This window comes from Cotesia typhae, unplaced genomic scaffold (genome assembly GCF_013202065.1).
Source record: "Cotesia typhae breed Kobodo isofemale line unplaced genomic scaffold, CoteBio_Ctyphae scaffold_13, whole genome shotgun sequence".
In the NCBI taxonomy this organism is placed as follows: Eukaryota; Metazoa; Arthropoda; class Insecta; order Hymenoptera; family Braconidae; genus Cotesia; species Cotesia typhae.
Genome location: NW_027423774.1, coordinates 15310497 through 15338331, shown reverse-complemented (window position 1 = coordinate 15338331; position 27835 = coordinate 15310497). Strand labels below are relative to the sequence as shown.

Below are 27835 nucleotides of genomic sequence, written 5' to 3'. Positions count from 1 at the left end.
TGTACCCTACATCCATAAGTGTTCTTTACATTTAACAATTCTAAATATACCTCTTCATATGTCATTGATTTCTGTTTTTATAAAAATCAGATTCTTAAAATCAATTTTTTTAATGGATTATGATATAAGTTTACTTGAAAATAAAAATGAGTTATTTAAATTACTAGAATAAGAGCAAAAATCAACAATATTTTTGTAGTTATATTAGGGTGTCTTCGTGAACACATTTAATTTTTGTAAGGTCAAAAATTGTATTAAAAAATGAAACTTGAAAAAATTTCTTTTCACTTATAAAAAACTAACTTGATTGAAGATAAATAATTATCTTGAGCTGAGAAGATCAATGATCATGAAAATTAAAAAAAAATTTTAAAAACTATGAATGTAATTTTTCAAAAATCAAAAATCCGTCAGGCATTTGCTAATTTTAATATCATGAAAATTGTTTAAAAAAAAAAAAAAAAAAAAAACGATTTTTCTTAGTTCAAGAATTTATTCTCTGAATTAAGATTTTTGTATCTGCTTTGAAAACGATTTTTTGTTTTTCCTTTTGAATAATTTTTTGCTTTTCTGCAAAAAGTTTTAGGACAAAAGTTAGCTGTCATTTGATAATTTTTTAATTTTTTTGAACAAAAAAATTTGTCTTAAAAAATTACTTTTTAAAAAAATGCATTTTTAATTTATTAAAATTTCTACAAGGCCATTTTTTTAATAATTTTTTTTGCTATAATTTATTTGTTAAAAAAAATTAAAACAATTGTGAAGTGACAGCTAACTTTAATGTCATAAAGTTTTAATTTATTGATTCATAAATTAATTTCTCAAATTAAGAAAACTGAATATTTTGAAATAAAACAGGCATTTTGATAAAAATATTCTTCTAAATAAAATAATTTTTTTCACATTGTGTTCAGCAATATGTCATAAACATAATTTAACTCATATAAATAATTTTTTAATCTCATATAAATTCTCATATAAATTAAAATATAAAATATAAAATCTCATATAAATTAAACTCATATAAATAAATTTGCTCCAAAAAATTATTTCTGAAAAATTACATTTTTTACTTTTTTAATTTTCTAAATGTCAATTATTTGGTATCATTTTTTTGCCATAATTAATTTGTTAAAAAAAATTTTTTAAATTAATTATTATCTGCTAAATTGATTTTCATATATACCTCGCATATATGATACATATATCTGTACAGAGTTTTCTTTAATATATAACATGATCAGTAGTGCAGTGTACAACTGGTTGGCTACGTACGCTCTACTTCTCACTCAACTCATTCTACATAATAATAATACTAGTTCAAATAAAAGCCGAAAATGCAAGCGGCAGATTCGAGCTCGAGCATCCGCCCTTTATTTACTATCAACATGTATCAGTGTATGTTACGTACGCGTTATATATCATTTTATGTAGTATAGTTTAAAGTATTGTTCTTTCTCTGTCAATTGCTATACTATGCGTTGACACTATATATCTACAGTATTCATTCGTTTTCATTTCCAACACAGAAATGTTAGCAAGTTATTTTTACAAGTGCAGTGAGAATAATAACAAAAATACTCCAAAAATTTTTATTCATTATACTAAAAAACTTAATCAGTTAATAAATTTTTATGTGAGTATGTATTACAAATCTCGTTTTATCATGATGTTAAGTAAATGTTTAAATATATGATCTATAAAATGAAAAAGTTATTTACTTGAGGTTATGTTGTTATTAAGTTCACGATGCGACGACGCGATGATTATTGCAATTGCAACCCCCGCGCGAAAAATGAGGTCGAGTTTGATTTATTGAAAGTATGTAAAGTATTTTATATAGTTTGGTTATGTGACTTAAAAATAATATTGGCTAAAGTGATAATTAACATGTTTTTTTTTATTTTATTATGGCTCCGATCATATTTTATATTTATAAAGAAGAAATTTTTAAATAGTGACTATTCTAATCATATTAAACTTTAAAAAACGCGGCAAAAACAGTTTACGATGTTATGATATAAAACATTTCTTCGCATGTTTTTTTAAATTGATTAAGTAGTAAGTATATTATTATTTATTTATTTAGTTACTGTTAGTTGTTTTAGTTACTATTATTGATGTTGTATTGTTATTATTACTTTAATGATTGTTTTATTATAAGTTAATTATTGATAACATTCGAAATAACATCCGAAGATATTAATGTTTTTTAAATCTATAATAATGATAGTATATAATTTTGTTTGTCCATACATAAATCTAATTTAAAATTTATGATAGTATTCAATTTCAACCTAGAACTAGTTAAAAGGACAACTTTGCCGAGAATTCTATTTGATGAAATATATTTTTCTATGAAAATGAAGTTAGCCGACATTTCAAAATTTTTAGAAATTTTTTATAGAAAAAATTTCAATTAAAAAACTAAAAAAAAAAAAAAATAAAAAAAAAGTGCAATTTTTTAGAAATATCTTTTTAGTTGTAATTTAATTAATAAAAAAAAATCAAAAATTTTCAGACGTCTGCTAACTTCAGTGTTATATTTTTATGAGGGTGAATTCAGCAGACAGCTAATTTTTGAGAATTTTTAGATTAATGGTTGTCAAAAAATTCTAAAAAATTACATAGAAAAAACTCGTGAAAATTTTCATTTGCATTTTTTTATACTATTTCTTCTGTAACAAATAAACTGTTTATAAATTATTAAAAAATTATCAGATGTCTGCTAAATTCACACTCATATATTTTTCTAAAGTTAAAATATATTACAAACATCAAAAAAATTTTATTAAAAAATTATAAAACACATCAAAAGAAGTTTTTTAAAAATAAGAATTGATAACACATCAAGACATAAGTATAAATAGTTTACACTAGATGTTTTAGTGTTTTTTTTTATCGTGTATTACGAAAAGTAAAATTTTCGTCAATGTAGAGGCTCGTTTGACTCACATAATTATAATATATCAACAGATTTAGCTATTACTAAAAAAAATATAAAAATAAACTTCTAAAATAAAAAGTTTGAAACGAAATATTTTCCAATACGGCATAATTTGTCTTGGTTTGGTTGAAGTATGAAAATCTAAGCTAAAAGATTATGAAAGCAATCTTACCTTTTAATATTTCTTATTATACATAAAACACATTGGTAGAATATATGTATATCCAGCTTCTAGTCTAGTTAAATATAGCACATGTGTCGTGCTTATGTTCACTTCATGATCTATATACGTTTATTCTAATTATTTACGAACTTACGGCGTATGTAAAGTAATTTTCTGTTTATGTGGTATATAAAATGCTTAGAGAATTTTTATTGCATTTTTCGCTGATTACGAATCATTATGCAAAGCATTTGAGAGTAGTCTACGATCGAAAATTTTTTTTTTTTAAATGTCACCTTCTAACCATTAGTCTGCAGTTATAATTATACAGCATGTAATAGCATGAACACCGTTGAATATCACATTTACAATTTTGATTTTTAAAAAAGTAAACGAAAAAAGATTTTTTCGTTGATTTTTTACCAATATAATTAACCTTTAGACTATTTATTTAACTAATATTAGAAGAAAATTTGCAAAGAATGGAAAAATAATATAATAATATAGCTAACGCTAGTTTATATTATTGTAATCTAGCTTCCGCAGCTTTAGATAACTGATTCTTTAAAATTGTTTACAATATGAGAACTATTTTTTCATATGTGCTTTGTGGTATAAAAAAAACTCTTAACTTCCCGGTAAGAAAGTTTTCAAAAATTCAGTACTTGAAAAAATTAACATAAATCTGTTGAAAATTTTACAAAAATATTCTGTAGTGGTTTTTTTCTTCGAAAGATATTTTGAACAAAAAATTTTCAAGACTTTCTTGAAAATCATTTATAAATCTTAGAATCAATTTTTTGAATTACATGCAATCAAAACACTCAAAATTGGCTTACAGTGCTCCTTCCTTAAGTTATAACAGGTTATCTTTTTTTCTCTTGTTAATAACTAGTGTAAAAATTGAGATGCAGTTAAAAATATCTTAGGGAGGGAGCATTGTACTAATTTTGAATAACTTATATTATACTTGATCCATTAACTTAAGATTTTCCAAAAATTTGTTTAAAACTTTATCAGCGATTACAAAAAATCATCTACTAAAACAAGTCCTAAAAATTTATTGATCACGTAAAAAAAAACAAGTAAAAATAAATATTGACGAATCATAAAATCCTACCAATCACTAAATTGTTAAGGCGTGGGCTATTGCTCTCTTTTAAAAATAAGGAGAAAGAAAAACATTTTTAACACACAAAATATATCTAGCAATTTTTTTTTTTATTTCGTATCACGTGAGGTTGATATTAAATTGAATTATTGATTTTTCTAAACCATTTATATAAGGCTTTAACAAGAGGGCCAAGCATTGGTTGTAGCCTAGGAGATGCTGTACGGTTCCTAACTAATTATTAAATTAAAAAAAACTGGGCATCACAGCGCCTAGTTTTAAATGGCTTGAATTAAAAAAAGTCGAACTTTTAACAACAAACGACAAAATTTGAAGCTCAAAGTTTACAATAAAACGCTTACTTATGAAATTAGTTATTAAAATTAACTAGTTATTATTTTATAAATTATTATTATTAACTATAAATTTTTTTTCAAATTATTACAAAATTTAACAATAAAATTGATCTATTATAAATAGTAATAAGTGTCACTTCAAATTTGAAACTAGAAAAATTGCAGTTTAAAATAACATTTTTAAAATTCAAACTTTGAATGTTAATTTTCATAGCTTTAAATGTTATTCTTATAATATCTGTAAAATTTATCATCAGAAACCGTAATTTTCTAGTTTTTTAAATGAAGTGCCACGTTACATAATATAATGTAATTTTTCCCTTTTTCTATTTGCCATGTAGTTAAACAATCATTAACTTGGATCAATTGTTCTGTTCGCATTATAATTGATGAATATTCAAATGATAAATTATACAAAAAAAAATTATAAAAAAGGAAGATAAGTATTCTTTATTAACAAAAGTCATGATATATAAAAATTCTTCGAGTCTTTAATCAAAAAACTGGAAATTTATTTTTTACTAAACTTTTTTTTATATTATGTTCACAATTCTTATCTATTTAATCGAAAATTATAATTTTTAACATCGAGTAATCTATTCTTCAATCAAAATAAAATTTTTAATTATATCAAAATATAGTTAAGAATGATAAAAATTGTTTATACCCGGTCTTACTCTCTTTATATTACAAGCTTGTTTCATTTAAAAAAAATGTGTTTATAATTATTTTTTATTTTCGATAAAAGTTCACGCAGATTTTACTTCAAATAGAGTTAGAATAAAGGATGAAAAGATATAATACTATGTATAAAGTCAGGAAAACGTGCGCGTATGTCAACGACTAAAAAGTTAAAAGAGGGGGTAAAGAGAAAGTAAGAGGCGTCAAACTGAACGCAGAGAGGTACGTCTGATCATCAAATACAAACCAACTTTTTCCTCAGTAGTATCGTTAGTTGAATAATGGTTTTCTATCGTCTTATTAATTATTTTATATTTAGCAGTCATCAAAATACACTGAAGTTATCGGCAAATTTAAAAAATCTAATATTTTCTAGTAAATTTTTAAAAAATTTAACGAATGATGTAATTTCTATAAGCAAATACTTATTTCTCAATTAATATTATCTTATCGTTGATATTTTTTATAACCGTTATTATTAATAAGACAGTTAGTCAGTGTGTTAAAATTAGTTGAAAAAAAAAAACGTCATTCATACAGGATGAAAACGTTGCCGAGTGTTTTAAACAAGTACTGTACCTGGAAATTATTTTTATAAACAACCGTTATAACATTGAAATAGTTTGTTGTTGATATTTAAACTGTGTACATAACATGCCTTATTGAAGTGTCTTCCTCGAGTGCTTTAAAACTTATTGCACCCGTTATTTTGAGATTAGAAAATTTTACACTTTATGTGTAATTTAACTTTCAATACTATTTATATTGACACTTAAAAATTTATGTACTATAAAGTAGAAACTTCAACCAAAATGCTTGAAGTTATAAACTTATCATTAATTATAGTGATCGTGTAAAAATAAAAAAATTTTGTAAAGATAAACATTTGAAATTGAAACTGCTAAATCAATGGTTAAAAATAATTCTGTTCGACCAGTTCGAATGACCGTTGTAAGTATTAGATTAAGATTTATGATTAAAAAATATTTAGCAGTATTTATCGCTTTTAAGATATTTATTTCACGTCACAATAGAGTATAATAATACCGATATTGTGTTGGAATATTTATTTACATTCATATGTATGTATTTTTATTTATTTTTTAACATATAGCTAGTGTGATAATAAAAATTCCGATAGCATTAGAGATATTTGTTTTGACACACCTTACATTATGTGCACAATTATTTCCAAGTTTAAGATGTATGTACAAGGCTTGAACTATCTAAGTATGTATAATGTAACTAAACACATATAGTTAAAATGGTTTTAATTAAGTCTCTATTACGTTTCAGCTAATATAAAGTTATGCCATACTATTGTCATTATTCATTATGATATAAAAACGACATTTCTTCTCATTTTCTTTTAATTCTTATCTTTTGATCCAAAGTTTTATTTATACCTACTTATCATTATTAGAAGCAAGCTTCTACATTGATAAAAATTTTACTTTTTATGGTTTACTATCCAAACAAACGACAAAACATATACAAACATGAATTATTCGTTGTCAAGTCTAGATGTTTTATCAATTATTATTTTCCAAAAAAATAATCTGCATACATATAAATAAAAATGGTAAACTTCGCTTTCGATTCATATTTGGACACTAATAAAAAAAATTACCTTGCTTTAAAAAAAAAAAACTTGAACCAAGGAGATCATTTTGAAGAATCAAGATGAGAAATTTTTCAATCAAGTAAAATTTAACATTTTTACTTGATTCAATATAATAAAATTTTTCAAAATGATCTTAGTAAAAAATTTTTTTATTTGAATTAAGTCAACTGTTGTGTTTGTGTGCGCACGCATATTTGTGTGGGTGTTAAATTTTTGAATATGAAAAATGTATTTTATAGAATACGCTTTGCTAGTAACTACATAATTGAGCTTTTAACTGATTATTATTTATTAATTTATTAATTTAGTAATTTAGTAAAATTACCAACTATTTCAGCTCCCGGTCCATCCGATGCAGCAAACACCACGGAGTGATGCCCGTGTGCCAAGTTTGGATTCATCACATCCATTTACGCCGTCAGATTTATCTTCAATACCTCATATGGATGAAAGCCCAACTCCAACGTCAAATCAAATAAACAATCAGAATTCAACAGCTACAGACAATACCACTGATGCTACATTAAACTCCGGTCCCTACATCGTCGGTAGTCCAATTGACCTCGGAAATATCGATAATGTCGATAATATTGGTCTTCAAATTGGTTCTATTCGTCGGGGAAGAGGACGAACTCGAGAACATATTGAACTTCAAGAAACTGGTTCCCCGGAATCAGAACTCTCAGGTTCGTTTATGCTCTTATCATGAAATATTAATTACATTACATGATTATATACCTTCAATTACGTGAAACGAATTATTTGTCCCTTATTATATTCGTCTTTGTATCTTTTCAAGGTTCGATATAAAAAATCAATCTACGATAAGTTATTCATTGTATCAGGTTATTATCAGGCCTTGTGTAATATATAAAGTATAATGACTGTATCGAAACTTTGATCTATTGATGAGAAATGAATAAGGTAGTTAGTGAGGTAATTGTAGTGAGTGCGTCAGCAGGATCACGCAATAGATGAAATTGACTGATTAAACTTGGTATTTTAAAAATGAAAAAAATAAAACTATTACTTTATGGATCAATATTCCGCTATAAATGATAATTATTTTGACATTAATATTATATTTCATGAATAAAGTCTTTTTTAAACTAATCATTTTTATTTCGGGTTGTTAAATTTAATTAGCTATGAATTCGATAACGTTTGTAATCGATCGAGCATCTATAGTTATGTTTAGTTAGATACGAGTTATAAGTCTTTTTTGTATACGTTGTATAGTAATAAAAACAATGTAATCATCAGAACTATGTTATATTCTGTCGCTGTTTTAGTATAAGAGTTAGCCTTGTAACATATAATGTCCTTGGCCTCGGATAAAAGTTGCCTTTACTGTTATCACATGCCAATCTTCATGAACATGTTATATACATTCATCTTTGTAAAAATATATATGGGGAATCCCATGTCAAGTCTCACAACTTTCTGACTCGGTTGTATATAATCATTATCAAAATTTTATCGATTGATACCATATAAATGTTTATTAGTTAAATACATCCTCCTAAAATTATTATTTTTTAACAAGTCAATTTTCTAATTTTTTATTTTAAAAAAAAAAAATTTTTTATTTTCTTATTTCAAATGATTTAATTTTTTATGATTAAAGAAAAAAGAATGAGTGAATGTTAAAAAAAAATTCAATAACAATGATAATCAAGAATCGTGTTGTTCCTATTTCCAACCAATTATCTTTGTATTACACAATTTGAAGTTTTTACAATCGCACAAATCACCAAAGTGAAATTCAATAATTTTTTCAAAACAACTTTTCAACAATTTGTTTACAAATTTAACAAATTTAACAACGCTCGAAAATCTGTCTAACATAAAGTTTTAATCTCTTCGAGCTCACAAATCCAAGTAAAAACATTTTTCTGCAAGTTTTTCGTTTACGATATCTTTCGAACGGATTAACTGATTTCGACGCAATTTGCGGCAATCTACATCTTTTTAAGTAGAAGAACTTATTAGATTTTAAAATCAATCGATACAGTACTTCAAAAGTTATTCAAAAATTCGATATAGCGATTTCTTAAAATCTATCTCACCGAATAAGTTAATTTGTTTAGGAATTCTAAAGGTGACAAATCTCTTACAGATGCCGCAAATCTTGTTTCAATCAGTCAAGCTGTTCAAAAGTTATAAAAGGCTTACACACAAGTCGTCGAAAAATTAGTTAGGATAGCTGTCTAGGACCTTAAAAGGGGAAATCTGGTAAAATTCGATTTTTTTTAAAATAACTTTTTGATTTTTTAAATTCATTAATTTTGAAAATTCTATAGTGGGAAGTTAAATGTCCTGTATATTGTCAGTAGGGGTATTAAAGAATGCATTAAATAAATTTAACAGATATTTAATCATTTTTCGAACTTTTTCTAACAAATAAATTATGGCAGAAAAAATTAGGAAAAAAAAATTGACATTTAGAAATTTAAAAAAATTAAAAATGCAATTTTTTAAAAGTAATTTTTTGAAACTAATTTTTTTGTTTAATAAAATTTTAAAATTCTCTAGTGACTGCTAACTTTAATGTCGTTAAAGAATGACATTACATTTAGCTGTCACTTCACGTTTTTTTTAATTTTGTTAAATAAATAAATTATGGCAAAAAAAAATGGACTTGTAGAAATTTAATAAAATAAAAAATACAATTTCTTAAAAATAGTTTTTTTGTTAAAGAAAATTAAAATATTGTCAAGTGACAGTTAATTCAAATGTCATTATTGTCATTATTAAAGACTGTAAATTTCATTTATCGACAATTTCTTAAGAATTATCCATAAAACTCAACAGAGCTCAGCACATTACATATTTGCTGTCAACTTGTTGCCGATGCGCATGCGAACAATAGTAAATCCATTGTAACTGCACACTCAATCTTTACTGAAAAATATTGCACGTGCGCAGAGCATCACTCCAATGTTGTTTTTATAACACTGTTGCTTGTCTTTTTCTCTATTACACAATCACTTATGCTATTTACTCTCTCAGACTTCACTGTTATCTGAAAAAGTAAGATGGCAGACCCAATGAGACGGTTTGGCTATTACAATAGTGTTTGACAGATGTAATTAAAATTTAATTTATTAAAATTTATTGATACTATTGATTGATTTGTTAATAACTATTCAATGCCGTTAAAGTATTTCATTTTCATAGCAGTTAAAGAACTACAGTAATTTTATCCGTTTGTTCAATTTATAACATATTTTTTCAATACTGGAAAAATATTTGTTATAACAAAATAAATTTTAACGTTGTGATTGGTTTAATTAAGTTTGAAACTTCAAATATAACTACGCTGGATTTCATAAATGAAAAAGTTTATAGATTTCGATTGCAATTATTCATATTTTTATAAATAAAAAGAAAATTAAGTGAACACTAACGATATTTTGTGCTCAGATTACATCAATATTATTTATTATATACACGTGCTAAAGTTTTGCGACGTCATTAGTCAGTTTGAAGCAAATAAATGAGTAAAGGTGTGGCGTTAATGTACGACAATGACAACGAGACATATAAAGTAGAATGACATTTTTTAAGATCACGGTGATGACGGGGATAGCTAATTGTGTTTGTTACAATCGTTCTCAAAACAGTTTGATTGACATAATAGTGTGAAATTTAAATTCACACCAACCGGTTGATTGTATTCATGTAATTTCACACAAATATTTGAAACATCTTTTATAAAAACTATTAATTCACTGACAATTATTGATTAGATATCAATTACAACCAATCAGTTTTAAACTATAATAACGTTTGATCAATTAATTTCCAAACTAGGATAAAATGTTTTCTCATACTAAAATATATCTATAAATTTATGACACTGAAATTGGCAGACATTAAAAATTATTTTAAAATTTTATAATAATACAATTATTATAAAAAAAATTAAATTAAAAAATTCCACATGTGAAAATTAATAAAAATTACAAGTGAAAATTTTTAGAAGCATTTTTTTATTGTACAATAAGAGACAATAATTTATGCCTGCTCGTGTTGCTTTGGTATCGATGAAAGTTTGGATTTATGAAAATTTGTCCAAATAAATATGAAAGTTTGTAAAATTGCTGATGAATATAAATGAATAAAAGCACAGAAAAATTTACGTATAATTGTACATAAATAAAAATGATTCTATGCAAACTAGATCATCTGTTCAATTTTACAGTTGTTCAAATGACCAACTGAACAAATAAAATTCCCTATTTTTAAAAATACGTACAACTAATAATATGTTTATTTGATTTTAATTCCAAAAGTATAAATGGAAAAATGAACATAACTATAAATGAAAATTTATAAATTTACTAGTTAATAAAAAATATCATTTGAATAAATGATTAATAATACAAGTGTATAAAAAAATAAATGAAACATTCACTTAATGAACTTATGTATTTAAAAAGATAGATCCTTATGTAAAAAAACTATTATAATAATTTGAACAAATGAAATTGCAGATAAATAATGGTAATGAATAAATGTAGAAATGATTTTATGAATAAATGACATTATGATCATTAGTATTTTTGAGGTTGTGTATAAATAAACATTTGTAAATATGATGATCGGTACAAATGAAAGTTGTCCGAATGGATATTTGAATAAATGAAATTCTATCAAAATAAATCAATAAAAATGAACATCTGCATTAAAGTTAATCAGTAAAAATGAATATTTGTCCAGAAGTTAAACTGTAAAAATGAATATTTGTCCAGAAGTTAAACTGTCAAAATTAATATCGGTTAAAAAAAAGATTTCCACGAAATGTCTTATAATTTTATAAGCATGTTGCAATCTATTAAGAACGAACTTTATAACATTTTACCCTCAAAGGGCTGTATGTGGATGTTAAAAATTAAGAAAACTTAAAACTTTTAATGTATAATTTTTATAGGTTTAAAACGGATTTTATGAGTATAAATTTTACTCACTGAGAACAGTGCAGGGGCGTTAAATATTAAAAAAAATTAGAAAACCGGTTGACCCTAAAAGCCATCCCTGCAACTTCTCGCTTGGGTATGGAATTAGCGGGAAGTTGCAGGGATGGCTTTTAGGGTCAACCGGTTTTCTAATTTTTTTTAATATTTAACGCCCCTGCACTGTTCTCAGTGAGTAAAATTTATACTCATAAAATCCGTTTTAAACCTATAAAAATTATACATTAAAAGTTTTAAGTTTTCTTAATTTTTAACATCCACATACAGCCCTTTGAGGGTAAAATGTTATAAAGTTCGTTCTTAATAGATTGCAACATGCTTATAAAATTATAAGACATTTCGTGAAATCTTTTTTTTAACCGATATTAATTTTGACAGTTTAACTTCTGGACAAATATTCATTTTTACAGTTTAACTTCTGGACAAATATTCATTTTTACTGATTAACTTTAATGCAGATGTTCATTTTTATTGATTTATTTTGATAGAATTTCATTTATTCAAATATCCATTCGGACAACTTTCATTTGTACCGATCATCATATTTACAAATGTTTATTTATACACAACCTCAAAAACTAATGATCATAATGTCATTTATTCATAAAATCATTTCTACATTTATTCATTACCATTATTTATCTGCAATTTCATTTGTTCAAATTATTATAATAGTTTTTTTACATAAGGATCTATCTTTTAAATACATAAGTTCATTAAGTGAATGTTTCATTTATTTTTTTTATACACTTGTATTATTAATCATTTATTCAAATGATATTTTTATTAACTAGTAAATTTATAAATTTTCATTTATAGTTATGTTCATTTTTCCATTTATACTTTTGGAATTAAAATCAAATAAACATATTATTAGTTGTACGTATTTTTAAAAATAGGGAATTTTATTTGTTCAGTTGGTCATTTGAACAACTGTAAAATTGAACAGATGATCTAGTTTGCATAGAATCATTTTTATTTATGTACAATTATACGTAAATTTTTCTGTGCTTTTATTCATTTATATTCATCAGCAATTTTACAAACTTTCATATTTATTTGGACAAATTTTCATAAATCCAAACTTTCATCGATACCAAAGCAACACGAGCAGGCATAATTTATTGTCTCTTATTGTAACTGATTTGTTATTAAAATTTTTAAAATTGACAGCTGACGGATAACTTCAGCATTATATAAATTTTATATATATAAAATATAAATATACTGACAATAATAATTATATCCTGGATAAAATTTCATCTTTGATTGAAAAACTGACTATTAAATTCAAACAAGAAAGCAAGAAAGTTTTGTTTTTTGACATCAAATTCATCAATTCAGTTTTTTTTTTTTTTTATTGTCTTTATCAAAGTCTTCCCGTTTTATCACTTGCTTAGTGAAATAACATTTTTTGAACTTTTTTTTTATTAAATTTTCAAAAGTCTAATTTTTTTAAAACTAAAAAATACCTACATTATATTATTAAGTACAACTATAGCTTATCAACACATTCATAATTTATTGAAAAAATTATCTAAGCGAATTATGTCGTTTTTACTCGCATGACAAATATAATTCTATCAATATTAACCAAATAAATGTTGGTTATCAATCAACCTGAAGTAAAGCTATGTGAATTCTCTTTATGCTAAGAGTTAGTTGAAATTATATGCAAATTTAAATTCGTACATTTGTTAAACACTAATAATTTCTTAAATGTTTTTTATAATTTAAATAAATTTCGGATAATTTTTGCTATATCTAAATAAATATTTATTAACACATAGTATGCAAATACATTGATATAATTGTAAAGGTATATAAAAGATTATCGTTTATAAAATTAAAATATATATATTAACAAGCCTGTTATCGCTAGTCTATCATGTACATATGCGCCGATACTAGAATTACTCGTATAACTTACGGAAAACATTGGTTATGTTCAGGATACAGATAAACAATTTGCCTGTCAATGTTTTAAAAATAGTTGAAGAATAAAAACTTTGAAAACAATTAATAATTATAATAACTAAATAAATGTTTTGAACATGGATTTATTAAGAATACGATTTAATCGTTGGTTCAATGATATAAGATCACGATGCAGTCTCTACTTGCATGGACAAAATTGTAAGTTATTTCAAAATTCAATTTATTCCTTTATTTTATAATTTTTTTATCCCATGTAGTAATAAAAGATGTAATGGTAATCAATTATGATATTTAAAATATTTGATAACTTTACTTACGTACCTATGCGTTATTCACGACAATATCGTTTATAACTCAATTATACTACAAATTTAACTAATTAGAATTTTTAAAATGTCTAATATATTATCAATAATATAATTTTTCATTTTTCATAATGTTTAATCGATTTTAAAGTGGAACAGAATTTTATGTTTGATAAATATAAAAATATTTAATGATTCAATAAAATATAAATCGATGCAATCATTCCATTTTGTTTATCACGGTAGAAAAATGATTTAATCGTAGTTTTTATCAAACTGAGCTGATATTGTATAATAATAATCATTTCTTTCATCACACATTACTGATATAAATTTTTTTATTTTGCAGTAGAAGGAAATAGAGCGGAAAATGGGACTTCCTTAGATGAAGATCGGCAGCCAGTAGCGCCAGAGGACCATGATGAAAGGGTAGTATTCGTAAATGCTCCTCATCAACCTGCAAAATATAATAATAATCACATAACCACAGCGAAATATTCGCTGCTCTCTTTTATACCTTCCTTTCTCTTCGAACAGTTTCGTCGATATAGTAATTGCTTCTTCCTATTTATTGCTCTTATGCAGGTAAATAATCATTTTTTCATGGATATTATGTATAAAAAATTTTATTGAATTAATCAATTTCATGCATAAAATTATTACTTTCAGCAAATACCTGATGTTTCACCTACCGGTCGATATACAACACTTGTGCCATTAATTTTTATCTTGAGTGTGTCTGCTTTAAAAGAAATTGTCGAAGATTTCGTAAGTTTTGGCGTAATTGATAAATCATTAAAAAACAATTTTTTTTTGTGTTTTTTAATAACATTAAAAAATTTTTGTGATTATACTACGTATTCTATAACAAATAATCACGTTATTAATGTTTTTTTTTTTTTTTTTTTTTTTTTAGAAAAGACATCGAGCTGATGATGAAATAAATATGAGGGAAGTTGAAGTTCTCAGAGATGGAAGATGGCAGTGGATACAGTGGCGAAATGTTGCTGTAGGTGATGTAGTAAAAGTGCACAATAATAATTTCTTCCCAGCCGATTTGATTCTATTGTCATCATCAGAGCCTCAAGGGATGTCGTTTATAGAAACTGCAAATTTAGATGGCGAAACAAATTTAAAAATTCGTCAAGCACATTTAGAAACAGCTAATTTAATTGATACTGCAGAATTAATGAACTTTCACTCTAATATTCAATGTGAACCACCAAATAGACATTTGTATGAATTTAATGGTGTACTTCGAGAAATAAATAAGCAAAGTGTACCATTGGGACCTGATCAACTGCTATTGCGCGGTGCAATATTACGAAATACTAAATGGATATTTGGTGCAGTAATTTATACCGGACATGACACAAAATTGATGCAAAATAATACAACAACAGCACCATTAAAGCGTTCAACATTAGATCGTTTAACAAATACCCAAGTGCTTATGCTTTTTTTCATACTTCTACTGTTATGCCTTTTTTCTGCTTTATTTAATGTATTATGGACAGAGACCAATGAAGAAGGTCTTTGGTACTTAAATTTAACATTTAAACATGAAGCGATAGTAAAAAAATTTGCATTCAATCTTCTTACTTTTATTATTTTATTCAACAACTTGATACCAATATCTCTTCAAGTAACTCTTGAAGTTGTTCGATATGTTCAAGCTACTTTTATAAATATGGATATTGAAATGTACCATGCGGAAACTGATACTCCTGCTATGGCAAGAACAAGTAATTTAAACGAAGAACTGGGTATGGTTAACTATGTCTTTACAGATAAAACAGGTACTCTTACTAAAAATGTTATGGAATTTAAACGTTGTTCAATAGCTGGTACAATTTATGATTTACCAAATCCCACATCAGCTGGTTGTAGCTCCTATGACTGTGATTTAGTTAAAAATATCACTGAATGGCGAGTTAAAAAAGATAATACAAGTGTAAATAATACTAAAAATTACATCACATCAGCAATATTACATGAATTTATGATAATGCTGTCAGTTTGTCATACCGTTATTCCAGAGAGGATTAATGATGAAATAATTTATCACGCTGCATCGCCTGATGAACGAGCTCTTGTTGATGGAGCAAGAAGATTTGGTTATGTTTTTGACACACGAACTCCTGCATATGTTGAAATAGTTGCATTAGGTGAACGACTGCGTTACGAAATTTTAAATGTTATAGAATTTACATCTGCACGAAAACGTATGTCAGTGATAGTAAGAACTCCTGACGGAAAAATAAAAATATTTTGCAAAGGTGCTGATTCTGTTATTTATGAAAGACTAAAATCAAGGCCCAATGAAACAAGTGACGTAGAATTTGAATTAGGTGATGATTTTCGTCAAGCTACTTTAGACCATTTAGAAGCATTTGCTACTGAAGGTTTAAGAACTCTTTGTTTTGCTGTAGCCGACATACCAGATAATCGTTACGAATGGTGGAGTGAAATTTACCATAAAGCAGAAGTATCTGTGGCAACACGTGATTCTAAATTAGAAGAAGCGGCAGATCTTATTGAGACAAAATTAACATTACTTGGTGCGACTGCCATCGAGGATCAATTGCAGGATCAAGTGCCAGAAACACTACAAGCGCTTACACAAGCAGACATAAATGTTTGGGTATTAACTGGTGATAAACAAGAGACTGCAATAAATATCGGATATTCTTGTCGTTTAATAACACAATCAATGCCATTAATTATTGTTAATGAAAATTCTTTAGATAAAACGAGAGATGTAATTATTCAGCATTGTGCTGATTTTGGACAAGACTTACGATGTCAAAATGACGTCGGTCTTGTCATAGACGGTAATAGCTTGAAGTACGCATTATCGTGTGATTTAAGAAGAGATTTTTTAGATTTATGTACTTCGTGTAAAGTCGTTATATGTTGTCGTGTATCACCAATGCAGAAAGCTGAAGTTGTTGACTTGGTTACAAGTAACACAAAAGCTGTTACTTTAGCAATTGGAGATGGAGCTAATGATGTTGCTATGATACAAAAAGCACACATTGGTGTTGGTATTTCTGGCGTTGAAGGCTTACAAGCTGCATGTGCTTCTGATTATTCTATAGCACAATTTCGTTTCCTTAAACGATTACTATTTGTTCATGGATCGTGGAACTACAATCGAATGTGTAAATTAATTTTATATTCTTTTTACAAAAATATTTGTCTGTATGTAATAGAATTGTGGTTTGCCATTTATTCGGGATGGTCTGGTCAAATTTTATTTGAAAGATGGTCTATTGGTCTTTACAATGTTGTATTTACTGCGGCACCACCGCTGGCTATGGGTCTTTTCGACAAAGTTTGTTCTGCTGAAACTCATCTCGCTCATCCGAGACTATATGCTGCCAAAAACACTACTGAATCGACATTTAATATTAAGGTATTAAATTGATTTTTTTTGCATTTATGACTATCATTTAATTTATCGATACCCATGTTATATGTTGTATCCCGTTTTTAGAAAATTTTACATTCACCATTAATTAAATGGGATGCAACGGATCAAAATATTTATTCAAAAATAATTATTAAACAATTTGACTTTTAAATTTTTAAGATAATATCGCGTTACAGATGCCATAAGAGCATATAAAAATTATACGCCCTTATGGCACCCAGGAACCACAAGGGCGTATAATAAAAATTCTGTTTTTTTTCTAAGTCAAATTTTTTTATACGCCGTTATGGCTTTTCACCGGGACCTTTTGCCGGTATGTGCCTTTATGGTATCTAGAACGCGATGTTATTATAAATCTATTGTAAAAAAAAAGTCGTCAAGTTTTGTGACTTACGACATCTTAGACCAACGTGGGTATCGTTATATAAATTATCTTATATGGTTTTAAGTATTTTGTATATCCAATAATTTAAGTAGAAATTAAAACATAGAAAAAGACTCTCGTCTTCATTATTGTATATATATATATATATATATATATATAAATTTTTTTCGTAAATGATCTCAACTTTTTTTTTTTAAGATTTGGATTTTTATAACAAGGAGTTTAAATTTGATATAAAAAATGGTTGGATCTACTTACTTTAGGTGATTTTGAGTAAATATTCTGAACATATTTTTAAAAATAATTTCTTATATACTCCATAGGTCTTCTGGGTTTGGATAATAAACGCTTTAATCCATTCATCATTATTGTATTGGTTATCACTTTTGGCATTAGAAAAAGACGTTGTATGGGCCAATGGAAGAGATGGTGGTTACATTGTTTTAGGAAACTTTGTATACACGGTAAGATTTTAATTCTTAAAATTAACATTTTTTTGCTTGTTATAAAAACGGCGGTTTTTGTTTCCACATTATTTTAGTTTCTTAAAATTATATTGTTTATTTCATTTCCATGTTTATTACAATAAAAATGTGATACATTACAATTAAATAATCAAACTCGATAATTATATTATGTCAGTTGGATATATTATTTTCGCCCATGAAACATAATAATCTTTTTTCTTTTAAAGATTGAATCCCTCCTTAATTTAATTTTTTTTAAATGATAAAATTGGTTTCTTCATGATTCATAAGACATTTTAAAGAATTTACAATAAAATTATTACCTGCAATGTTACTTTAATTTGGCTTACTGAAAAAGTTGTATATCTATAAATGTATGAATATTTTTTTAGTATGTAGTAGTTACTGTTTGCGGAAAAGCAGGCCTTGTTACAAATTCATGGACTTGGGTAACTCATTTAGCAACATGGGGATCAATTATTCTATGGTTTTTGTTTATATTAATATACAGGTAAATCATAAAATTTTGATAAAACAAAATCTTTTATTTATTTATTTATTTTAATGGATTTTTATATTTTCAGTAACTTTTGGCCAGTATTAAATGTTGGTGCTGTTATGTTAGGAAACGATAGAATGCTATTTTCTTCGCCAGTTTTCTGGCTTGGACTTACTCTTATACCTACTGCAGTTTTACTCCTCGATGTGACTGCCAAAACGTATGTTTTTATTTTTTTATGTTAATTTTTTATTATTATGCAATTATTAGCAGTATCAATCACTTGACGTAATTTGATTATAATACCTTTGCATAATTTAATAATAATTTTCAAATGTTATTATTGATTTTATTGATATTTTAGTGTGGCAAATACAATTTTCAAATCTCTTACTGAAGCAGCGAGAGAACAAGAAATTAAAAAATCCGATCCGGGCGATTTATTTACTAATCAAGATTACAAAAGCTCGTAAGTTTACTTGTTTTTTTTTTCTTTATTTAATTTTTTTACTAAGTAAATAACAAAAAAAGATCGTAGTTTATTATAAAAATCACTTTCCATTAGTTAGTGGTGTGATAAAAATTGTGACTATCAGCAAGCTTGATTTTTATTTTATAAATACAAAAGATATTTATTTTTTTAATGCATGATAGTAATAACATTTATGGAGTATGATATAAAGACAGTAATTATTTTTATTAAATACATACTGTATTGTCGCAAACTCTCCACTAAGGAGAATTTCCGTAATTCTTCTATATGTAGTTGATTAGTTAGGAATTGGTTCAGGATCTATCTGTTTAAAATAAAAGACTCGGTGTTGGGGTGAATAATTGTGATTAATTTATTCCCCAAGAGGAGAAAACTCTAGCAATTGCTAGAGAAAAACTCCTCGTAGATGTTACAGTTGAGAGATATGTGAATGAATATGTGTGTTGATATGAATGTATATATGTTTGCACTGCTGTGCAATGAGGGGTGAGAATAGATCTCAGCCACCGTTAGGTTATTGTGGTTAACCGTCAACCGTTAATATCTCAGTAGAGATGTAAAATGTAATTATGATCAGAAAGGATCGTGTGTTTGTAATCGGAAGAGAATTGACTGTGTGTTTAGAATGGTTTGAAAGAACCAGTAGGTTCAAGTATTGAATTTGATCGCTGGGATCGAGTTGTGTTATAAGTTTGATCGCTGGGATCAAGTGTGTTATAAATTTGATCGCTGGGATCGAATCCTTGATCAGTGGGATCAAGTTGTGTTATGATCCGAGAGGATCGAATTAATTTTGATTTAAATGATTTGAATATTTTGTTTAAATTAGTAGTTGAATATAGTTTTCTAATTTACGCGAGAATTTACTATTTAATTTAAATTACTTTCTGAATAACTCAACAAATTATTAAATATATGAATTTATTAATGTACTTGTTTCTTGTAAATTTGATTTGAATTTAACAATTAACACGATTAAATTTAATTAAATAAAGCACATCAATGAAGTTAAGTTAATAATTACGATTGACTAAATTCAATTAACACTTGCAAAATATAACTAATTAACAATGATTTTAATTATAATTGAATATTATGAAACTGAATTGAAGATTCTTGACAAACCTTTAACAATGATAATTTATTGCGTCTAATTTATCACGCGATTGAAGACAATGGCCGCGATGCTAAACGCTAAGTACGACGTACTTTTTATTAGCGTCTTAAATATTTGACCACGAATTTATGTTAAGTTTAAAATTGATGCACAAATGTCGAATCAATGAATTTAATTAAGTATGAGAACTGATAATTAATTACGTTAGCAATAATAAAACACAATGGAATAATTTCTTTGTCAGAGAGAACACAGGTATATTGCACTAGTCACTAGTCCCAGTACAACTGTCGCTCATGGCGTCCCCACCGGCCTCGTGCCCCGGGCTTGCCGGTCTTCTTCCCGCTAAGTCATGGGGCGCATGTGCAGCCGCCATTTGACATCGCGTTCATAAGAACGATAATAAAAATTGCCATGAGAATAACCCATGTTAAATATAAAGTATACCCTGATAGCCAGCGCTTTCTCAGTAAGTGTTGACTTCCAGCAGTTACGGTTAATTTATACATCAAGTTGGCGGTAATTCTTCTCTCAACAACAGTTGTAAGCAAATTGACGGAAATCTACGGCCGCAACTTGAATACAAGTTAATAATCAAATTTGTAGTTAAATTTCCTTTCAACTTTACTACAATTTGAAGGAAATACTTGTAGAGCAAGTTTTGACGTCTATTTGCAGAGTAAGTTATAGGTAACTAATAGGTAATCGCTCGCTTTGCCAACTCTTTCCGTCAAGTTTGCTTCAAATTGCGGACGTAGATTGACAGTAAGTTATAGGTAAGGTGGCTATCAGGGTAGATATTTAAAGTTTGAGTATACTCATAAGAGCACTCTAGTCAATTTCTTTTGTACCGACATCAAACACATACGTAATTTATGGAAGAGATAACAATATCACAGCAGGAAAAAAAGAACGATGGTGCGATATATGAATCGGTGTTTATGTTTACTTCGATCAACTAGAAAAAAACGAACGAAGATTTTTCCGTTTACAATTGTCACATCACCTCGTTCATGGTTTCGACGTCCATTCAAGTCACAAACACATTCTTTGAGAAATTGTACTTGTTATACTAGGAACACTTTTTATTCTACCCGTTCACGTGATATTAATTACAAGATTGTCACTTGTGCATGCCAATCACACTTCATAATAGGAATTGATTAATTGGAAATTTAATGATACTTTTGCATTAACTTGGAATTATTTTTGTTACAAAAATAAAATTTTTTCTAATCATTGGCTAATAAAAATTGAAACTTTTTTTATGTTGTATTGGAAAAAAATTTGTTACAAAATTATGTTTTTTTTATTTTATTTTATTTTATTTTTTTTTTTTGTACATAATTATAATATTAGACTTGCCAAATACATAATAGAATAAATTTGAGTAAAATGGGGTATTTTTAGTCTTCATTACTACTAAATTATTTACCAAATATAAATTAAAATAAAACATGTACTATATAATATGATTTCAATTTATAATTGACAATAATATTGAATATATTTATTATTTTTCCAAATTTACATTGTATTATAATTTTATTAATAGTTTAGTTGACACTTTAATTTTTTATTATGCACTTTACTGAAAATTTACAACTATTTAGTTAATAATAAGCAATAACGTTTTAATCACTATTTGAAACAAAATTTAATTGGCAGTATTGAAGAATTTTTTGAGTAAAAGTTAGTTTGAAACGTTATTGCTTAGTAAAGTTTATTTATTTTTTATTTAATTAATTTATTCTTTTCTTTAAGGATATAGTCTAGTTCGTCGGTTCATAAAAATTATTAGAGATAATAAATGAAGTCTTAAATTACAAAAATAAAAAATTTTTTCATTTTTTTTACACAAAATTTGTACTCAAACTTAAGGTCATAATTTAGAGGCAGGTCAACTCTTACACGATATCTCGACAACGACTTTTCCAAAATAAAAAAAACCTAAGTATTTTAGATTCAGTATAACAATGGCTACAAAATACACAGTAAAAAATTTTGCGTCATTGCGTCAAAAGATTTTGTGTTAAATATTTAAGACTTTTATGTGTAAATTTAACATTTATTATGTTAAATGAACACATAAAAGTGTTAAATTAACATAAAAAGAGTTAAATATTTAACACAAAATTTTTTGACACATTGACGCAAAGTTTTTTTACTGTGTAGACTGTTTCCATTAATTTTGAATAATTGTTGTTAATTTACGTAACAAAAACCAAAATTTTTTTTTTTTTTTTTTTTTTTTTCCGCTGTTATTTGTAAAAACAAATAGTAAAAATCAATATTTGAACATGATGACAGTCTATTTTCCGAGTATTTATGTGTAAATTTGTGGCTAAAATTTCAGAAAGGTTGGCCCAAGGGTTCTGGAGAAATCGTTTTTTCTGAAAACGTAGTTTTGAGAAAAACGTGTTTTGAATTTTTTTAAATAAAAAATCTTATCAAAATTTAGTCTACGAGCCGTCTCCCGAAACCGTTACACATCCCCAAGAATTCTCAGATACATATACATTCGAGAAATGTAAAAAAAAATTGAATTTTCGAAAGTGACTAACTAGACTATACCTTTAATAATATTTTGCTTTCTATGATTCAGTTTTTTTCTGTTTATTTATTTTCAGTCAATTGAACTAATGTCGCAAGCTCAATCATTTTTATCTAAAAATTTATTTACTAATCATAATATTTTTGAAACAACATTTTAAATATTTAATTAACAAAAAAAAAAATGAAATTGAAAAAATCTGAGAATCATAGATAGTTGAAATCTTTTAGATTGATTAGTAACAACATTTTCTATAATCATTTTTTATTCTTTGGTACTCTGAAAAGTGGTTATACGTACAGGCCTGTGCATGCGATTGCTGATCTCGCGAGGTGTAAGTACTTGTTAAAGTAGATGATGTAAAATTAACTTTAATTACACCTTTTATTAGTTCAAATAAATGTTCAAGTAGATTATATTCATAATTGATGACTAGTCTAGATTATGATGCATGATCTGTATTTTTAATTTGATGTGTATGACCACGACGAAATGTATTTTTGCATGTCTATGCTCGATGAATTGTAATTACATAACTGCACATTCTTGTTGACATTGCACTGATAATTTTGCAAATGTATAGAATTATTTTAAACTATATTTATTTGATGAATATTGGATCAACAATGAAGATGACATCATTCATTATTTACAAATGATTATTTATGCACAAAATTTTTCAATCGTATCACAATGCACGGCTTCCAGATTGACGGAGACTGCGAGGCTATTAAAAAACGTTAAAAGTGTTTTCACTCGACGTGCAAATGCCGCTACCCGAGTCAATGTTGAAGTGGAATTATCACGTAAGTTGTTGAATGCACTTTATTTATTAACTCTCCAATGAATATTGCCAAAAAATTATATTCAACAAGAGAATGGAATTCTTAAACCCGAAGATATCAAATTGCATTCTCTATTGAAACCGCTTTAACAATAACTTTGACAAATGTTAACCAATTGCAGTTGTCATTTATAAAAAAAATTTTGAAGATATTAATTTAAACGATTAAAATTTTCTTGACCTTTAAATCATTTTTAATAATATCCCCTATGAACATTTAACATGTGAAATAATTTTTAACCATTTGGATTAATAAAGAATAATTCATTTACATTTTTTTATTTTTAAGGGCTTAGTGGTAGAAAAAAAATTTTCTTAATCTTACAAAAGGATTGAAATGATTGAAGATCAATTTTTCTATAATTTATAAGAATTAAATTTTAAAAAAGAAGACAAAGGAAGAAGAAAACTAAAATTGATTTTGAATTCAAAATGTTTTTTTTTTTAAGTTTAGGTTTAAATTTTTTTTTCTTCAGTTTTCTGAGAAAAATGATTAGTAAAATTTATTTAGGATATTAAACTTGCTATAAATGTTGATGAAGTCGGAACAAAAAAGCATACTATTTTTTTATCTCATATAAAAGTGTGTTAGTTTATTATATTTTAAAAGTTTTATCTAAAATTCAGCTCGATGAAAAATTTTTAGAAGTCATTCAAAATTTTTATAAACTTTCAAATTAAAAATATTTTGGAGCAACTACCCGTGTAAAAAAAAATCGTCTTAAAATTGTCTTGAAATTGTCGTTTGTTTAAGATCTTAAACGTGACACAAACCAAGACTATTTTAAGACTTTTTTAAGACGCCAAACAAAAAAATTCCGAGAGCAGATTTTTGAAATTTAGTTCTCGAATTTGTTATGAAAATTAATTTTTAGATGATTTTACGACTTTCTAAACGCTATATTTTTGAGTACGCTCTTTTTAAATTGAATTTGCAATTGTTGAAAACTTATTATCGGACAATTTTAAGACGCTCCGTTTTAATGTTTCGGGTCTCTGTCGCTGTTAGCTCATCTTGAAATAGTCTCGAAAAAATTAAAAAAAATTTTTTTAAGACTCTTTTAAGATTTTTTAAGACTATTTTAAGATTTTTTTAAGACTGTTTTAAGATTTTTTAAAAACTATTTTTAAATTATTTCAAGACTCTATAATCATTTTCCAGAGCTGTCGCTGTGACATCGTCTTATTTTCATAACAAATTCGAGAACCAAATTTCAATTTATTTAAATATAATTTAAAAATCTGCGCTTGGAATTTTTTTTTTTTTGACGTCTTAAAAAAGTCTTAAAATAGTCTTGGTTTGTGTCAGGTTAAAGATCTTAAACAAACGATAATTTTAAGACGATTTTTTTTTACACGGGTACTGATTATGAACTTTTTTGAATTTTCAATTTTTTTCTATCAAGAATCAAAAGAAACAACAGTCACAAAACATAATTATTACTTCTAGAAATAATAATGTCAAATTGAAATTTTTCGAATGAGGCGTTTTAAACTGTGATAAAGTATCGTATTTTTGTAAGAGACTTAAAAATGAAAAACAAGTCAATTTTTTTTTGCGCACCTTTATGTTTATTCAGTAAAAAAAAAAAATTTTAAATATATGATATTACTGAATAATCTACCCACTGGTCTCTGTTAATCTATTTGCCTGTTTCATGCAATTTTTTTCTTCAAATAGTGCACCTAAAAATACAAAGATATTCTCAATATTATCAATCGATAAAATGACTTCATAATTTATACTTAAAATTTTTAAAATAGTGAAATGTTTCTATCAACAGCTTTGAATAGAGTTTTCACATTTTATACTATATAGATGTTCTTTTCTTCATAAAAACTTTGATATAATCATATATTATTATGTTATATTCGATATATTTAATAAAATTTTACGTTGCATGTATATAATCTTCGATAGTATAATATCAATGTGTCTAGTGTGAAATAAAATAAATTAATTTTGTTAAATAAATAGATGGATTCGCATTTTCTCAAGAAGAAGGTGGTTCAGTCACTCAAACAGACGTAATAAGAGCATATGATACGAACCTACCAAAACCTGGAGGCTTGTGATTTTAAAATCACTTTTCACAAAACGAACAAGATATATAAATAACAATTTGACATCTATTTGTTTGGAAACAGCATAAAAATATATGTAATTAATTTAAACTCTACTGAGTTACTTTCAGCCATAAAGCGAGCCAGTTATAATCTATATGTATTAACATATATTCGATTCAACAAGAGTTATATTTTGTAAAAAAAAATACCTAAACGTTATGATTATTCAAGTTTGCGTATTTTAATCTTCATATTAATCTAAATCGAGTTGATTTATTTTTGCATTTTTTAATATGATGCACGGAAAAAAGTAAACTGTAATAAATAACAGTCGATTTATAATAAGTAATGATCAACGGCTAAAAATTACCACTTCAAACAGTAAAATCATGATTCTACTATTCATATTGTAATATTTACAATTTAAACCTTACAATTTACTCTTTACATAGAAGAAAATACTATTTCAAACAGTAATATCCGCCATGTAAATGTCTAAAATGTTAAAGTATAATAATTAAGAATTCAGACTTTAATATTTATCATTTCGTACCTAAAAAATGATGTTATGATATGTAAAAAGTATAGAATAAAGTAAGTAAATTTCTAATACAAGCAACGTCAATATTTACAAAGTAAAATGGTAAATTTTAAACGCAACGCCAAAAATCAAACTGTAATTATTGACTTGCTTAGACTGGTAAAATATATTATATATTAAAAGTATAATTTTTACTGTTTGAAATATTAAATTCTCCCAGAGTGAGACCCCCTTCTCTTTCATCTGAGTTCCCCTTCTCTTCATAATATGGACTATATATTGAAATGGCAATTTTTACTGTTTGAAACTGTAATTTTTGAAGATAAAAGAGTCGTTATTAATTATAGTGACAATTACTAATTACTTATTTTGGATATTAAATTATAAATTGTGGCTTTTATACTTTCTACATTAAGTTCTGTAATATTTACATTTTTGCCACCCCGATGTCCGCTTTACTGTTTGAAACTATAAAAACTAACCGGAATCCGAGTGAATATTACAGTTTACTTTTTTCCGTGTGGATAAAGAACATGAAAAAATGATTATTCTAAAGAAATACTTGAAGTTTCTCAAAAATATGTGAACTCAACATAAAAAAATGAAAGTAAACGATCTAATGATCAAGGATTCTTCGAGAGTTGTTATGAAATAACAGAAATAACACCGATAAAGTGACAATGACCTTAGCTTGATAAAATATAAAAAAAAAATAAATTCGTAAAATTATTAAATTATTTTTCTATTTCCATAAAAGGTCGCATTAAATTATCTACATAAATTATATAGACTATACTTTTTAACTTATTAAATAAAATTAAACAATAAAAACATTTTTTATTCTCCTATATACTTGTATTATTGTCTGAATATACAAAACTATATAATATTAGTCTCATTTAATTTGTTTCATGAAAATGAAACATGATGATAAATGTTAATATAATTATATAAATGTATAATATGAAAATACTACGAAGCAATTTCAATTAAAACCACTCATTTGTAAATCAGTAAATAGTTTTAGTTATTAGTATATTTTTTAATAAATTATAATAATTGATCAAATTGCAGCAAAAAAATATGATCGTAAGTTATTAATTTAAATGTGAAAATAAAACATAACACAATAGACTGGTTTAAAGAGATAACTTTATAAATATGTTAATAACTGTATGTACATTTTTACACTTCTAGTCCAATGCATTATTTTTTATGCATCATCAATCATCTGACAAATTATTATTTGCTGTTACATCGTCTTACCATCAATCATATGTGAACGTTCCATAGCAAAAATGTGTTTTTTTTTTTTTTTTTAAATGTTT

The 27835-nt window shown here is 26.0% G+C and overlaps 1 protein-coding gene across 6 annotated transcripts; it reads left to right on the top strand.

Annotated features, from left to right (window-relative positions):
- The first annotated feature begins 1511 nt into the window (after window positions 1-1511).
- Atp8a (ATPase phospholipid transporting 8A1) lies at window positions 1512-27835 on the top strand. 6 transcript variants are annotated; one of them, XM_074253143.1, is made up of 12 exons: window positions 1512-1821; window positions 1942-2061; window positions 7220-7568; window positions 14454-14689; window positions 14774-14872; window positions 15021-17522; window positions 18249-18389; window positions 18785-18903; window positions 18977-19111; window positions 19256-19360; window positions 23764-23861; window positions 25878-27835. In XM_074253143.1, the coding sequence occupies exons 3-12, from the start codon at window positions 7235-7237 to the stop codon at window positions 25973-25975; spliced, it is 3867 nt and encodes a 1288-aa protein (XP_074109244.1). In that variant the 5' UTR covers window positions 1512-1821; window positions 1942-2061; window positions 7220-7234; the 3' UTR covers window positions 25976-27835. The 6 variants fall into 6 exon arrangements, with proteins under 6 accessions (XP_074109244.1, XP_074109243.1, XP_074109241.1 ...); XM_074253142.1 differs by having other exon boundaries at window positions 1512-2061; XM_074253140.1 differs by lacking the exon at window positions 1942-2061 and having other exon boundaries at window positions 1517-1636.

Excerpts from the sequence above, each read along its gene's own strand:
- Atp8a (XM_074253140.1), top strand. The coding sequence starts at position 1,532 with ATGTTAGCAAGTTATTTTTACAAGTGCAGTGAGAATAATAACAAAAAT. Across the intron at positions 14,690-14,773 it reads TATTTATTGCTCTTATGCAG|CAAATACCTGATGTTTCACC; the intron begins GTAAATAATCAT and ends TATTACTTTCAG. Across the intron at positions 17,523-18,248 it reads AATCGACATTTAATATTAAG|GTCTTCTGGGTTTGGATAAT; the intron begins GTATTAAATTGA and ends TATACTCCATAG.